This window comes from Pseudonaja textilis, chromosome 1 (genome assembly GCF_049901715.1).
Source record: "Pseudonaja textilis isolate UNSWEBS1 chromosome 1, rPseTex1.2, whole genome shotgun sequence".
In the NCBI taxonomy this organism is placed as follows: domain Eukaryota; kingdom Metazoa; phylum Chordata; class Lepidosauria; order Squamata; family Elapidae; genus Pseudonaja; species Pseudonaja textilis.
In genome coordinates, this window is record NC_141990.1 from 202,189,076 (window position 1) to 202,205,015 (window position 15,940).

A 15,940-nucleotide genomic window follows, 5' to 3' on the forward strand; every position below is an offset into this window, starting at 1 on the left:
CTAAAACATACAATGAATGGTTGCAGGAACTGGGCTTGGCTAGTCTAGTAAAGAGAAGGACCAGGGGAGACATGATAGCGGTCTTCCAATATTTGAGGGGCTGCCACAGGGAGGAAGGGGTCAAGCTATTTTCTAAAGCGCCTGTAGGCCAGACAAGAAATAATGGATGGAAACTGAACAAGGAGAGATTTAACCTGGAAATAAGGAGAAACTTTCTGACAGTGAAAACAATCAACCAATGGAACAGCTTGCCCTCGGAAGTTGTGGGAGCGCCATCACTTGAGACTTTCAAGAAGAGATTGGACTGCCATTTGTCAGAAATGGTGTAGGGTCTTCCACTTGGGCAGGGGGTTGGACTAGATGACCTACAAGGTCCCTTCCAACTCTGATTATCTGTTATCTGACTGTTAACATTTGAAAAACCCAAATTAGAGAAATATAAAACATGCTACGTTTTTTATTGCAATATAAAAGGTTATCGATCTAGAGGCTGCTATTTAGAGGAAAAATGACACCATATCCCCTAAAGCTCTTTGATGTGTTTCCTTTTCCTCTTTCATTGTCAAGCATAACTACTTTTATATCCTTGCAGCTTCCTATTTTGTTTTTGGCTCACCTTTCTAGGATCCTTGCAATTCAACACATAAACATTTATCGTTATATCCATTAAGACTTAAGGTTTTTTAGATTTTCAACTATGAGGGAGTACTCAGCCAAAGATGCTTGAAAGATAAATACGTTTAATTAGGGGCAGAGGATGATCATTAAAGGAAGTTCTGACTGCTGCAGAAGTCATTAACAATCTTAAATGAAATTTTTATTTTTATGATAGCCATTTACATGTATAATAAGAGCCAATGATTCTTGGGAGCAGTGTGACAGAAACAGAGTGTAGCGAGAACTCATGTAAGACATAGTATTTAAATGAGCTGGTGTTAGCTATTCATATTTGTTAATGAACTAGATATGCAGGGCTATAAGAATGAATGTTCTGATGCTTTAAATTTTAATATCTAGAAATCAAGGGTAGGGACCAATTACCAAGATTTCCACCTTTAAAAGGAATAATCAATAGTGACATAACAAATGGATCGTTCAAAACTTTGAAAAAAAGAATCTTAAAAATCAGGACCAATTGTATGAAGAAATAATGTTAAAATCGCCATTCAGTGTTTTGGAGTAAACTGCCTCTAATGCTGACCATGATTTATTTTGAGCAATAAGGATGCCTTAAATATTTTTGATCACCTGAAATTTAATGAAACCTACAGTACAAAACAATAAACTATCATTGGCTCTCTACCTTAATGGCCAATAAAAGCAGCATTCTGGTTTTACCTCAATTAAGTAAATTGTAAACCACAAATCCTATTTAGCCATCCTCATTACATTGTCCAAGAAAGTTGCTCTGCTATTACCTGCTTCAAGTTCTAATGATTGGTAATGATTTATTGTGTCGTGTTTTTTTATTGTTCTCAAAGTGCCCTGATGTGGTGCCTTGATGTCTAATGAAAAGAGATTGGTCTTAAAAAGCAACTCATTGTTTATCCTGACTCTTAGATAACACTTTTTTTTTTCCTCGTGATAAAATATTTTTCTTATTTATTGTTCAAAACACGCAATATAGACAATAACTCTAATTTGGGGGCTGCCTTATTCAGTTGTGTTTTATCCCTGGTGCCTGACTGTCTACCGCAGTACCTCAGCACATAACTTTACTCTGAGATAAGCCCCTCTCTCCTGTGCTCTTTCTCCCATGCTTTCTGTAGTTTGCCTGCAGGATGCAGGTTTTGAACTGAAGAGCACAGTGGAACTCTTACTGTGCCTTTCCGGTTTCAGCACAATCAAAGTTTTGTGTTTAGAATTGTCCTTGACATTCTTTCGTCCCACAATGGGGTGGACACAGTGTGCTGGAAACCATGACATCATTATCACTGACACAGACTTAAATAAATCACCTGCATCTTGGCCTCTTTCTGCTTATTCAAGGATTCTTCATCTCAAGGAAGAAAGTACTCTTTATTTTTACAAACCTTTATCTCAGGGGTGGCTGGAAAATGCAAACTTTTACAAGTGTTTTCAAAATAAATATACTCTGGGGTTCTCCGCCAGGGCATATTGCTCTCAGTCAGATATAGCCTGCAAATCATAGGTGCTCTTCTGAAAAACAAATCCATCCAAACTTCAGTCACTGTCAGGGCAAATGAAAGAAACTGTGTAGCCTTGTTGAGATGGATTTGCTATAGCTGAACAGATCAAGATGGATTCTGGTCTGATTGTTCCTGTTTTTATATTACATTATTTTGCATGGTTCCTATATTACAAATAAGAAATATGTTTCTATAACTGGACAGACAGATAGACAATTGATAGAAGAGCTTCTCTGATAAGTTATATAATAGGATTTGTTTTATATTAGAAATCTTCACAACAACATTTGGAAATTAAGGTCTGACTATAACTGATAAAGGATTTGAGGAAGTTTAGAGGGGGAAAAATACTAAGAAAATTCCAAAATTTCTCAAAGTACTTTTCTGCACCAATAGAGTAGCACCACTCTCTGCATCTTGAATATTTATGTGGTTTTGGGAAGCAGACAGATCACAATGTAACTTCTCTATACTACTGAAGAAAATTACAATGAGGAAGGAAACAAGCTGAAATCTTAGCATTACCAATGTTATGCAAAAAAAAAAAATGCTCTTTTCCCTTGGTGACTGGGTAGATGTGCCCTCAGATAGAAACAAACTTGTGACTCCTTTCTACCAGAAATCACATGAGCTGATCGAGGAACAACAAAAAAAAATCAGCACAAGCTATATTTATATCCAACACTAAACCTCTCACAAGAGCTGTACCTTGATTCAGCTTTCTGGTAAACTACCACAAGAAATACTGTAGCTCTGTTTGCAGTGCATCTCAAGTGACAGCCCTTTTCATCAATGTATATGGATTTTTCTAAAGGTTTGAAAATCAAGATGTACTGTAAAAATGTTCTATAGGGAAGACAGAAGACCAATTCTCTGCGAAAGATATGGTTTTGTACAGACTAACTCCTACTCCTGCATGAATATTTTAACAGAATAATTCCCTTTAAACATAATAATAAATACATAATAATAAACTAGATATTTATAACTCTGTAAAATATTTCCTTTATGAAGCTTTGAGTTTAGTCACTTTGACTCTAGTTTTGATTAGAGTGATATCATCAGATCCTGTTATCTTATCAATTAATCACTTGTACAATAAGACACTAAAATACTACAATATTATAAATTTTGGAATGAAGAAAAAGGAGGTCTCTGTTTACACCCTTCTGATTCCCAACAATTGCTATGGAAATGCTTATTGTTTAAAAGCAATAAGTATATTAAGTTTCATATAGGAAGAATGGTTTCTAATAACACTAGCAATTTCAGCCATTAGGCCCAACCATCAAACATAGTTACTTTGACTCTATTTCTAGAATCCTTTTAGTTAGACTTTTTCACACTATTGAAAAAAAATGTTGAATTTTATTCACTGAAATAATTAATTTATACTGATTTTTTTTACTAACTATGTAATAGAGTCCCATATATTTTTAATAGTTATTTATTAAATTTTTATGTCACCCATCTCACTGTTGAGCGACTCTTTTAGGCTCTGCTTTTAAGAACGTGCATAAGAAAAAAACATTATATGAGAGTAACTGGATAAAGACATTAGCAAAGAGAGAGAAAGGCTATTTTTGTACTGTTCCTAAGATTTACCTGTAGCCACTAGAGAGATGCTAAACAGAACTGATAATATAAGCAATACAAAATTATTCTGTGCTGTTCTACAAAATATTTAAGAAAGACCAAAAGTGCAGCAAGGTAAACATAATGCTGCTTTCATTCTGGTTGCTGGCATGTCTCATTAAGAACCTTAGATTGCAGTTTTGTGCCTATCTACGAAATCTCCACTGAACTTACTGGGATTCATTTTCAGAAAACTTTGCTGTAGGATTGCATTTTTTGCTGCTATATAAAATATATATATATAATAGTAAAATTAGTGGGGTGTTTTCCTATGTAAAATACCAGCATTGTTCACATCATTTGTCCAAAGGCCAATTAATACTGTGGTTCTTGATTGCCGCTGTTTTTCATCACAGTAAAAATCAGTTATGTGATGATCAACACAACCATCAATTGCTGCAATCTCTAGCACTGAGAAATAGCACCTTAAAGATCAAGATAGTAGTCAGAATGAAGCTCTGGAAACTAACTGCTCACATCCTGGGTACCTTTCCATGGTTCCTTTGCCAGGGAAAGTGGCAGGGAAAACTATGGATACTTCTGTGATTTGTTTCTGTGATTCTGTATGACACGTTTACAATGAATGAAAGGCAGTAGAGACTGACCAAGATGATATATTAATCTCTCCAAGGGTAGATTAATTTAATCTATCCTAGTTTCACAATATACCATTGAAAAATATTTTAAAGTCACACATTGAAAGGTTACATTTTTCACATTTTTATTTTGCTCTTCTTCCAAGGAATCAAAGCAGTGCACTTGCCCTAATTCCTTATATTTAATAGGTGAAGCCAAGAGAAAATGAAAAGTTTAAGCCTATCTAGAAGAGTGTTTATAAGCTAACAAATTTACAAAAATATCCCATTGTTGTATAGACATATTGCTATCTATACTTTCCTAATGTAATTTTGCTCATGGTGAACGTAACATACCTGTCCTTATTTAGATAGATGGGGTTATTGTCATTGTTTATTCCATGGATGTCAAAATTTAGTGGCCTTTCTCATAATTTGTATATTTGTCATAAGTGAGTGTGGATTTAGTTTCAGTCAGGGGAGTTGAGTTTGGCAGGCTGAACTTTCTTAAAGTTCTTGGTCATGCAATTTCTGGACAAATCTAATCACAGTATAGCTGCAACCATTTCTGTGATATATACAGACACCTCTTTCCAACTTCTAAAATCACAGGAACTGCTGTCATATTTGTAATGTTCCAGTTCTGTTCAATAGAAACACAAATGTTCAACGATGGCTATTAATAAGCAGAAAATTCATTCTGTGCAAACTGAGGCTTCCAATTCAGCATTAAATAGATGGAACAAAACCAGATATTCACAAGTGGACTCGTGTCAACTGTCACTTGATCAATATTTTAATACGCTGTTTGGTATATGAAATACTGAAAACATTCTTTCTTTCTTCTTTTGTAGAAGAAATGAAGGAAGAATATGACACCATGGGGCCAGAAGCTGCCATTCAAACCACTGGAAACAATGGAACAGGTAAGGGCTTATATTGGGAGGCTGGTTTTGTATTCTTGCAGCTTGTTTAACTGTTCTACAAACAGAAAGAATTCAACATCTAGTTCACTTTCCTGAATGAGAGTTTGAGATGTGTCCAATAACCAGTGTTTTAAAATTTACCCAAGTAGTTTACCCTGATGCAAATCAGTGATTTACTGATCTTACTATGAACATTTTCAAAAGATGCCTTATCTTTTTTTCACTCTCCTTTTTTTCTTTCCCCCGTTTTTTCCCTCCAATATCAATATGTTAGAATTCAGTCCAGCAAGACCTGCTATTATAGGACAGATAATAAAATATACTTAATAATGGAATGGGTATGCATTTTGCAGAAATACCAAATTGTGATGTTTTATTGAATATGTTTTGTCTTCATTTTGGACACTTTTCATGTTGTCAACTTTTTTTTAGCTTACTTTTCTTAGAAATCTGTTTCCTGTAGATGAGAAGAAAGGAATATTGATACCAAAGCAGCTTGGTTTCTGAGCTATTACTTTTTTGCTTAGTTTTGTTGTTCAGTTACTAAGTTGGGTCCCACTCTTCATGACCCCATAGCACAACAGGTCCTCCACTGCCTCCCAGAGTTTGCCCAAAGTCATATTCATTATATCAGTGACACTATCTAACCATCTCATCCTCTGCCCACTTCTTCTCTTTTTGCCTTCAATCTTTCCCAACATCAGGGTCTTTTTCAATAAGTCCTCTTTTCTCATTTGGTGGCCAAAGCATTTGAATTTCAGCTTCAGTATCTATCTTTCCAAAGGATAGTCAGGGTTTATTTCTTTTAGGATTGACTGATTTGATTTCCTTGCAGTCCAAAGGAACATTTTTGCTTAGTTTAAACTTTGTTAAATGTTTTGTCTTGTAAGAGTTCATTTTGTCTCAACCAAATGCAAGGTATTCTACTAAATCAACCCCAAAGCCTATCTAGTTCAGTATTTTCAGTCTCACACAAGGGCAACCAAGATATAGCCAGGAAGCTCACAAGTAGATTCTAAAAGTGAGTTCCCACTTCCATCATGTGATGAGATGGGCAGTACTCAACTCAACTCAAATCATAAATCTTTGCCGCTCAGCAAGTACTATTTGGCATTTGACTGGGAATATGAAGTCTGTTCTAAATCTATATCTCAGTTAGTCCTCATAATGAGCAAGGTTTTGTTGCATGATTCTAGTATGTATAATTTGATATAACTTCAGAAGTACAAGGAATGTCATTGTTTCCAATAAGGCAACCAATTCTACATATTTTAGTTTCCATCTTAATGCCCGTTTAAAATATTGTGAATATTTCAGGTGGCACCAAAATGTTAGGATTTTATTATTCACACATCTCTAATGCCAGCACACACCCACATGTTCTTACTAGACAGCATAACAGACTGACTTGTCTAATACCTAATGGGAAAAAATAATGAAAATTAAAAGCATATTGGAATTGAGGCCGAGTGGTTATTTTTTTCCTTTTCCACATATCAACTGGAATATAATCCACAAAAAGTAAAATGAAGTCACTTTATGTTTCAATATAAATCAACTGTAGTGCTGAATTTGGAGCACCACAATGAACCTTTGGGTTTTTTTAGATTAAAACAAACCATGAAAAGACATATTTGGTGAGTTTGGTAATGTGATCTAAAAGAATCAAACCATGTATAGCTTTTAAATTCAAATGGCTATTTTTATCAAAGATCACATGTAAAATTCTTCCCTTCTCAGCATTTAATTTCCTTGCCATCAAAGGTTGCAATAAATACAGCAGTATTTATTCACCTCTATGAGAGTATTACATCTCTTCAGCTAGCAGAAAATGCATCAAGAATTATGGTATGATGCTTAGTTGAGAAAGAAATTTGTATTTGAGAAGTTCATAGTATTAAGGCTTTGTATGACTTGCTGGTAGAAATCTTCTTTTGAGTTTCATCTCCATGTGTTTCAAATGCATGTCTGAATGTAATCTAAGAAGGGTACTAGAATAATAACAAGAGTTGGAAGGGATCTTGGAGATCTTCTAGTCCAACCCACTGCTCAGGCAGGAAACCCTATATCATTTCAGACAAATGGTTGTCCAAACTCTTCTTAAAATCTTCCAGTGTTGGAGCACCACAACTTCTGAAGGCAAGTCGTTCCACTTATTAATTGTTCTAACTGAGTGCTAAGCATTTACAATATGTGCAAATTCACTTAAATTTTAGAGAGACTTCAAATACAGAACTAGATAAATACTGTAACAAGATTGGTGTCCCAATCCCTCAGTTACATGGTTGGCTGTGTCATTTTCTCTTTGAATGATTGAAATCTGCTTTCTATAAAGAGATATTGTGCTTTACAGCCTTTGAAAAAGAATCAAACAAAACCATATCGGGATATTTATGAGTCTTTGGGTTCCAGAATTAGCCGCCACATTTGAGTGGCTTTCATAATGTGAACAACTTTTTAAATAGAGTGTTTTACATTTAGTCACAATTTGCATATATGTTAGTTTAACCCAACACATTATATTTTTTTTAGGAAATAGATGATCAAATTGCTGAAAATTTCCTCTCTACCTTCACCTTCCAGTAATAGTAACAGGAACTGGTCTTTACTAAGACTTGTTCTTCTTTAAGTAGCAAAAGAGTTCTCAGTAAAGATTAAAACAGAAGTAAAAGTTGGCAAGTTGAAAGGACTGATCATTCCTCAGTTCTAATCTGTGTATACCAATGACGGCCTACCACTTCCTGTTTAATGGGGACTGTAGTTTTATTAGCTTTGCTGACAATTAGGAGCAGCTATCTTCATTTCACAGCAAGAGTTCCCATAAGAAATAACTGGCCTCCCAGCCCTTGAAATGTTTCCTTTAAATATCTATCTATTCTCCTGAGTGTGGTTTATGCTCATACAGTATGATGCTAGGCTCCCAAGTCTTTCAGGAGATTCTGCCCCAGTCTTTAATTAAAACAAGTCTTCCTTAATAAGACCACACATTTTACATCTTCCTAAAAAGCTTGAATTACAGATGGGACTGTCACTTTTGTGGGCTATTTAAATTTACAATGAATCAATATTTGGGGGATTTCTGCAAAGAGCATACCAGGGAAAGCCTCTTGGGTTTTTTTGCCACTAAAATAGCCATTTATGGTTTTGAGAGGAAGTTAACATTTTAGGTTGTAGTGCTGATCAGTAATATTTCATTGAGGGGTAAATACAGTAACACCAAAAAAAAAATTGAATTCCTTATCTGCAACCATATGAAATTTGATATTTATGCTATCCTTTTACCATGTCATCATGCTGTAAACATTGTTACTGTCAAATTTGTCAACTTAGTAAATCCCACTGTTTTAAGGTGTGTAAATTAGACATAAATATTTGACTGAGCTCCTGAATTCTTTTAAATATATACATAAACTGAATAATGCACAGGTTTACTAGCTAAGAAGACATTTATTATCAAAGCAGACAATTCCAGCTACTATGATTGTAGACCAGCTAAAATGAACTTAATATGAAGGCTGAAGATTTAGTTTAAAAAAATCAAAAGAGGACACATTTTTACTATATTATTCACTTATTTCTCCACTGAAATGAAGTGTGACATTCTTTTTTAAAAAATCATCCTGAATGTTAAAGATGATAAAGAAAGAAAATATCACACCAAAAGACTGAACAATACCAGATCCAAATATACCGTGTTTCTCACAAAATAAGGCCGGGCCTTTTTTTTTTTTTTTGAGCCCCCCAATAATGGCTAGGACGTCTTTTCAGGGGTGAATTAATTTCTCCCCCCCACACACACACCAGCACCATCTCCAACAACAGCGTCTGAGTCACTCCCACTTTCCCCCCATCCCCGTAACAACAGGATAAAAAAGATTTTGAGGTACATGGGAGCGCCGCGCACTGCATTTTGGTTTAATCCCAAGCAGCTGGGTGGGCGTGAGAAGAGCTGAGTGAGCATCTCTGCTGCTGCTACCCTTGGTGCTCCAGCCGCGAGCTCTGCAAGTTTGCAAAAGTCCTGGTGCGCAGCCCGTTCTTGCATTCCAAGCGCCCAGGCCGAGCTGCAGCTGTCCCTCTCTTGCCAGCACCATCTCCAATAACAGCAGCAGCAGTGGTGGGAACTGTGGAAGTTACAGAGGCAGCTGCCCCACCCAAGAAGCGGCTGAAATGCTTCCATGGTTCCCGCCACTGCTGCCGCTGCTATTGGAGACAGCGCTGGCGAGAGAGGGACAGCTGCAGCTCGGCCTGGGTGCTTGGAATGCAGGAACGGGCTGTGCACCTCCACTGAGGCTGGAGCACCAAGGGTAGCAGCAGCAGAGACACTCGCTTGGCTCTTCTCATGCCCACCCAGCCGCTTGGGATTAAACCAAAATGCAGCACATGGTGCTCCCAGGTACCTCAAAATGTGTTTTTTCCTATTGTTACGGGGACGGGGGAAAAGCAGGAGCAACTCAGACACTGTTGTTGGAGATGGCGCTGGCGAGAGAGGTGTCAGCACCGGTGGGAACCATGGAAGCTACGGAGGCCTGAGAAGCAGCTGAAATCCTGCCGGACATCCATGCCAACGCTGCCCGCCTGCTGACCTGGGTAAGGGAGGGGTAAGGGAGCCCTCCGTGCTCCACCATGGTGTTAGGAGCAGCTGATGGTGAGGCATAGCTGCCCACGGGGCACTCCTAATGGCAAGTTCCATGCCGCCTACCCCTCCCCCCAATTTCACATGTTTTAAACCTAAATTTGGGGAGAGGGGCTTAATTTCATTTTATGCATAGAAAACATGCTGGGTCTTCCTATGGGGGGGGGGCGTATTGTGGGAGACACATGGTACCTTTATTTAACCTAGATTTTACCATAGTAAAACATTTTTAGAATCTGATCCCAAACATTTGTGGTGATATGAAAGATAAAACTGTTGGAGTATCAATCCTGGTGGAAATGGGCTAGATGAGGAAAATTGATCTAATGGCTGAAATCTCTGTTGGTTTACACCAGGGCACCACATTATGACTACTTATTACTCTACAAATACCCTATTCTCATTATCAATGATGACCCCAGTATTGGCCATAGAAGAATACAATACGGTCTTATAGAATTAACACACTAAGCAATGATAAGTCTCTGCAGTTGTGTAACTGGTGGCTTCCTTACAAACATCACTGGTTTATAGAGATTTACTTAGACATTAACAGAATAATGATAGTTGATCAGGCAATAATATATATGCCAGTCACAAGAAAGAGAGTAATATAATTTTGAGGATATTCTGATGAAAATATTAGTATGGTATTACTAATTTCCTATCATGTCCAAAGTTACATGACAAAATGCAGGTTCTTCAAAATGCAGAACAACTTCATCGTACATATTTGTCTTCCTTCCTTCCTTCCTTCCTTCCTCCCTCCCTCCTCCCTCCCTCCCTCCTTCCTCCTTCCTTCCTTCCTTCCTTCCTTCCTTCCTTCCTTCCTTCCTTCCTTCCTTCCTTCCTTCCCAGGCACAAACGTATGCATACAAATAAACACAATGTTCTTCTTTCATAAAATTGTTTCTTTTCTACCATTTTCCCACCAAAAGACCAGAACCAGAAAGACTGTTTAGCAGTTGTTTAGCATCCAGAACAGGACTATTTTTCTTGCATGTTTTTTGGAAATAAACTATATTATTTTTCTGTCAAACAACATTTCAGGAGTTTTTTTCTACTTTATATATGCATGGAGGATGTGTTTTCGAAGCAACACAAGTTAAACTCTTGCCTATAAAAAGGATATTTGGATTCCAATCAATATCTGAACATATACTTATACAAATATTAATTCTAGAGGGAAAATTGTGTTCCTGACTTGCAGCAAATGCATTGAAGAGTTTTGTAGTACTTCATACATTCAAGAATTCTTTACCAAATCCTGGCGGTCATGCTATGAAATGTGTCTTCCCTATCTTAATCCCTATGATTACCCATTTGATTCTTCCATCTTAATCAGAACCATCAATAAATAATTGTACATATATGTATGTGAGAAAACTCAACACATTGACAGGAAATGAAACCATTTTTAATAAGTTTAGCTGTAAAACTATTGTCAGAATTGTTTCTTATCTGATAATAAACATCTTTTGGGAATTCAGAAGTTTTAGATTATAATTTTATTATAGCACTTTTCACATACTTTGTAGAATTGGAGTTTTCTTTTCAGGTTTTCTTTCTCCCTCTCCCTTTGATTACTATTTTTTTTAAAAAATATACTTTTGAACAATCAGAAGTGTGAATTGATTTTACCTAATACTGTAAAAACCTATTACCTAATATATGGATTTTCTTTTCAATCTGTTGCTTTTAGGAAAAAATGCAAAATATTTTGGTTGGCTTAACAATGTTTTAAATTTAGTGTTCTGTCATTCTCTAATTATCAATCCACTCTTATTGATTTTATGGTGTATGTTACTGATTTATGCTATTGTAAGGGAAGCAGTTATCAAGTTGGTCTCTAGTTTGTTGATTCATGAAAGAGAAAATATTTTAAACATCTTGGCACAGAGTTTGTAATTTGACCCAACCAATAAATGGAGTAAAATGTTATAGATTGCATATAAATTAAATTACAATAAAAATATTTGTATCAGTCCTGAAATATGCTTTCTAAAATATAAATTAAAAGAGAGATTAAATGCCCAATTTTCCAGTTATAATTTGTTCTGAGTTACATGTGCTTAAGTCCCTTTGATATCATTTTAATTGAATGCAACATCTTCTATACAGTTGGTTTAAATATTAGGAACTCTCCCCAATTTTTTCTTATATTTAATGTTCATAAAAAAGGAGGGGAAAAGTTAATTTTAATAACAGGATAGTTCATGATATAGAGGACATTGTTTTCAGAGGCATTTCACTAACAATGAAAATAAAACAGTTTTGTATTTAATGAGAAAATAAAGAAACACTCAAAGTAGATTGAAAAATAACTTTAGAACCTTACTTCACAGAGATATACAGCCGAAACACATTGCTCCATTTGCAAGAGAACTCCAAATCTCACTTAGGCTTATTTTGTAGGGAAAAGGAGCATTATTTCCCCCAAGAATGTGATACAGTTCAGAACAAGCATTTATTAACGATCCTAAGTTCCAGTTCTTATTACTACTTATTACTCTACAAAAACTCTCTTATCATTTTCTATGACCCAGTCTAGCATCTAAGGTCTATATCTCAGCAGAATGAAAGAGCAAACATCCTAAACTATCTGTCAAAGAATCACCATCATAGAGTTTTGGAGAAGCTAAAGCTCGGGCAACACTTTCATATTTATTAAGCAGAGAGCAAAATTGTTCTCAGACTGCACTTACATTATTGAAGTTTGACCTTTTTTTTATAAGTGTAAAGTAAATCTGGAATACTTGAAAGTATGAAAAATAATTTCTTCGGTTCTGTGCATACATATAAAAAAGGAGTAAAATGTTCCTACGTATAGATTATGCATATAAATTAATTACAATAAAAGTATGTTTATAAGTCCTGAAATATGCCTTCTAAAATACAAGAGTATCCATTTTACATTTCTAGTGATACAGAAGCCTCTGCATGGCTTTCCTTCTTCATTAGTAAATATCACCATCAGAGAATAAATTAGTTATTAATTTTCTGATTAGTGAAATAAACCAGGTGAAGATAAGAATGACCAAAGAAGAAGCTCAAAATGTTCCACAGAGGGTTTTATAATCTCCCAGAGGATGAACACACAGATTTATTTTTTATCTTTTTCCCCTGCTTGTCCCTTTTTCCATTTTAGTTAAGAATGCAAATTGCACGTCAGACTTTGAAGAATATTTTGCTAAGAGAAAACTGGAGGAAGGAGATGGACACTCAGTCAGTATAGCAGAGTACCTACAACGCAGTGATACCGCCATTATTTACCCAGAAGCCCCCGAGGAACTGTCTCGCCTTGGCACTCCAGAGGCCAATGGGCAAGAAGAAAACGGTGAGGACAGAATTCATTCTTAGCCATTCCTGACCTTTTGCAGCTGTTGCAATTATAAATGCACTACATGCCTGGATGTTTACCTTAAAATTGAAGAACAGCTGCAGAAGCATGGAATTTCATGAGCAAAGTCCAGGACTGTAATTTCAGCATATTGTGATATATATATATATATATATATATATATATATATATATATATATATGTATATGTGTGTGTGTGTGTGTGTGTTGAGTCAGCATATATATAGAATGTAAGAATACATAGAATGTTCTATAGGTAAAGCGAATAGCAGACAAAATTATATTTTAAAGGACTGGTGTACATGCTTTAATTTTACTCTGGAACAAATTTAATCAAACAAATTAATAAATACTCATTGAGTCTAAGTCTCAAAATGCATCCATGAGGGGAAAAAGCTGCTGAAATAAGTATTCGTGAGGATGAAGCTAGCATATAAGGAGATGAAGAACTGATAATTTAGCAAGTGACATCAATAAACAAAATATCTGTTTGTCTATCTTTCTGCCTTGGAGTACAGCAGGTAGAATAAAGTCTTATGGAAGTGTAAAACAAAAATTTGTGTTAATTTTCTAGTGAACAATATCCGAGGTGTTTTTTTTTTTCCACGTGTGTCAAAAAATGATTGATGTGGTTTTCAGCCTAGGAAGAAATCATGGGTCTCTAGTGTAGACAGATTGGAGTGATTTTTGTCAATCCATCCTGCAGTGGGCAATAAGCCCATTAGCTGCCATTGATTTACTGACCTTTCAGCTGGCTTCTCTCTCTTATGTCTCTCGGTTAAAGACCTGCCACCTGGAACTCCAGATGCTTTTGCCCAACTGCTGACCTGCCCCTACTGCGACCGGGGCTACAAGCGTTTGACCTCCCTGAAGGAGCACATCAAGTATCGCCATGAGAAGAACGAGGAAAACTTCCCCTGTCCTCTCTGCAACTACACGTTTGCCTACCGCACCCAGCTCGAGCGGCATATGGTGACGCACAAGCCAGGGACAGATCAGGTGGGAAGGGGGGGGCTGACTTTAAGTGATTTCTTTCTATAATAACCCCTTAGAGAAATGATATTGCTTTGATTGGCAATCATTATTAATTTTTCATGGCATTTTGAAGATGCAGATCTTTTAATGGTAATAGCTTTAATTGAAGTCTAAATGATTTTTTGATGGTCTCTTCTAATATGATTTAATAGACTTATGTTCACGATCGAATGAGTGTGTTAATTTCTAATTTGGAAATTTTATTTGCACTTAAACTTGACTTTAGTTTCATTTTTTTTTCTGTTCCTCAAAATGTGAATGAAATTGTGGCATTTTAATTATATAATTATTACACATCTCAGCAATTTTAATCCTATTTGTCACCTAGTTTTATTTTGCTTTCTTTTACCCTATATGATCTCAAACATGTCTTTAAGAATCTTCTCATCTTATTTTTTTTAATTCCCAACTTTTTATTAAGCCTCATTTGTATGTTTCCTCAAAGTTTAGGACATTTTGTGGCATAGATATGTTGCATGCATTATGATTGCTTTAACAATGAATGATGACATTATCAGTCAACATCTGAAATATATACATCACAGCATCATATCTGCTACAGTATTAATCAACATGATACCATTATCAGATATGCATTGCATTTAATCAGATGGAAACTGATTTGAATTTATTATTCAACTTTATTATATTAATAAAGAAGTTACTCAAAAGTGCTATTTTAGAAAGTTCTTTACCTGCCAAAGGTTAATTTTTGAGATCTGCTTCTTAAAAATTTATCTCTAATGCATTATAATACAAATCCCATTGGTGTGGACTGTGCCCAATCATAGTTTATTTCTAAAGAAAAGAAAATATACTAGTAGCTGAAATCTTAGCTGAAATACATTTTTATTTAGTGTTACATGTATCAAGTTTACCTTCTAATCAAACAATTTGACGATTGATTTTTATCTCTCACTTTGTTTCGGCAATCAGTAAACTGACCATTGGGGCAGAATTTAGCACATTTCCTTTGAAAGAGTCAAGAGGGTATAAGTCTGTAACTTTGCCGCTTTCATGGCAAAATATTAAGACGGCATCGCTTTTACTCCTTCCGTTTCTCTGTTGCTTCTAACTATGAAAACACTAGGAGGAAAATGGCTGGATGCTTATCCCCTCTAACTGCCTTACATTTCACATGTGAGAGTGTGATTGTGTTGGCGCATTACGAATGGTAGCTTTGGTGTTGAAAAGTCCCCTCATTTGCTCATGGCATTTACAATTAGTAAATTAAAATGATTGTATCATATTAACAGTGGCACAACTAAAGTTTATAGTAGTCCTCAGAGGGCTGTGGGGGGAGACAAAGCAGCTGTTGCTGTTTGTTTATGCAACTCAGCAACATATGAGCACTGGTCCCTCAATGGAGCTCGGCGGGCTGGGCTCTGCTTGATCTTTGAAGGTTGCTGCTGTTTGAACAACCCTCCCTGTGTCCCATGTAACACCATCTGTCTCACTAGGAATGTGGGAAGATTCAGCACACCCTAGCAGTTGTCATACCGTTTCTGGGCTGTCTTTTCTGCAATAGTCTTTTGTGTCATTGCTGTTTGGTATGGGGTGGCGAGAGTGGGGGGAGGCTGACCTCCTACCTTGAACATCCAGACTAGATGACTGCAACTTTCTTCC

At 36.1% G+C, this 15,940-nt stretch overlaps 1 protein-coding gene across 7 annotated transcripts in view; it reads left to right on the forward strand.

Moving 5' to 3' along the window:
- ZEB2 (zinc finger E-box binding homeobox 2) overlaps positions 1-15,940 on the forward strand; it is a 170,671-nt gene that overhangs the window by 126,928 nt on the left and 27,803 nt on the right. For all 7 annotated transcript variants that reach the window (XM_026717807.2, XM_026717805.2, XM_087920283.1 and 4 more), the window contains exons 4-6: positions 5,215-5,286; positions 13,068-13,256; positions 14,064-14,278. In XM_026717807.2, coding sequence (XP_026573592.2) covers positions 5,215-5,286; positions 13,068-13,256; positions 14,064-14,278 — 476 coding nt within the window. The remainder of the gene's footprint in view (positions 1-5,214; positions 5,287-13,067; positions 13,257-14,063; positions 14,279-15,940) is intronic.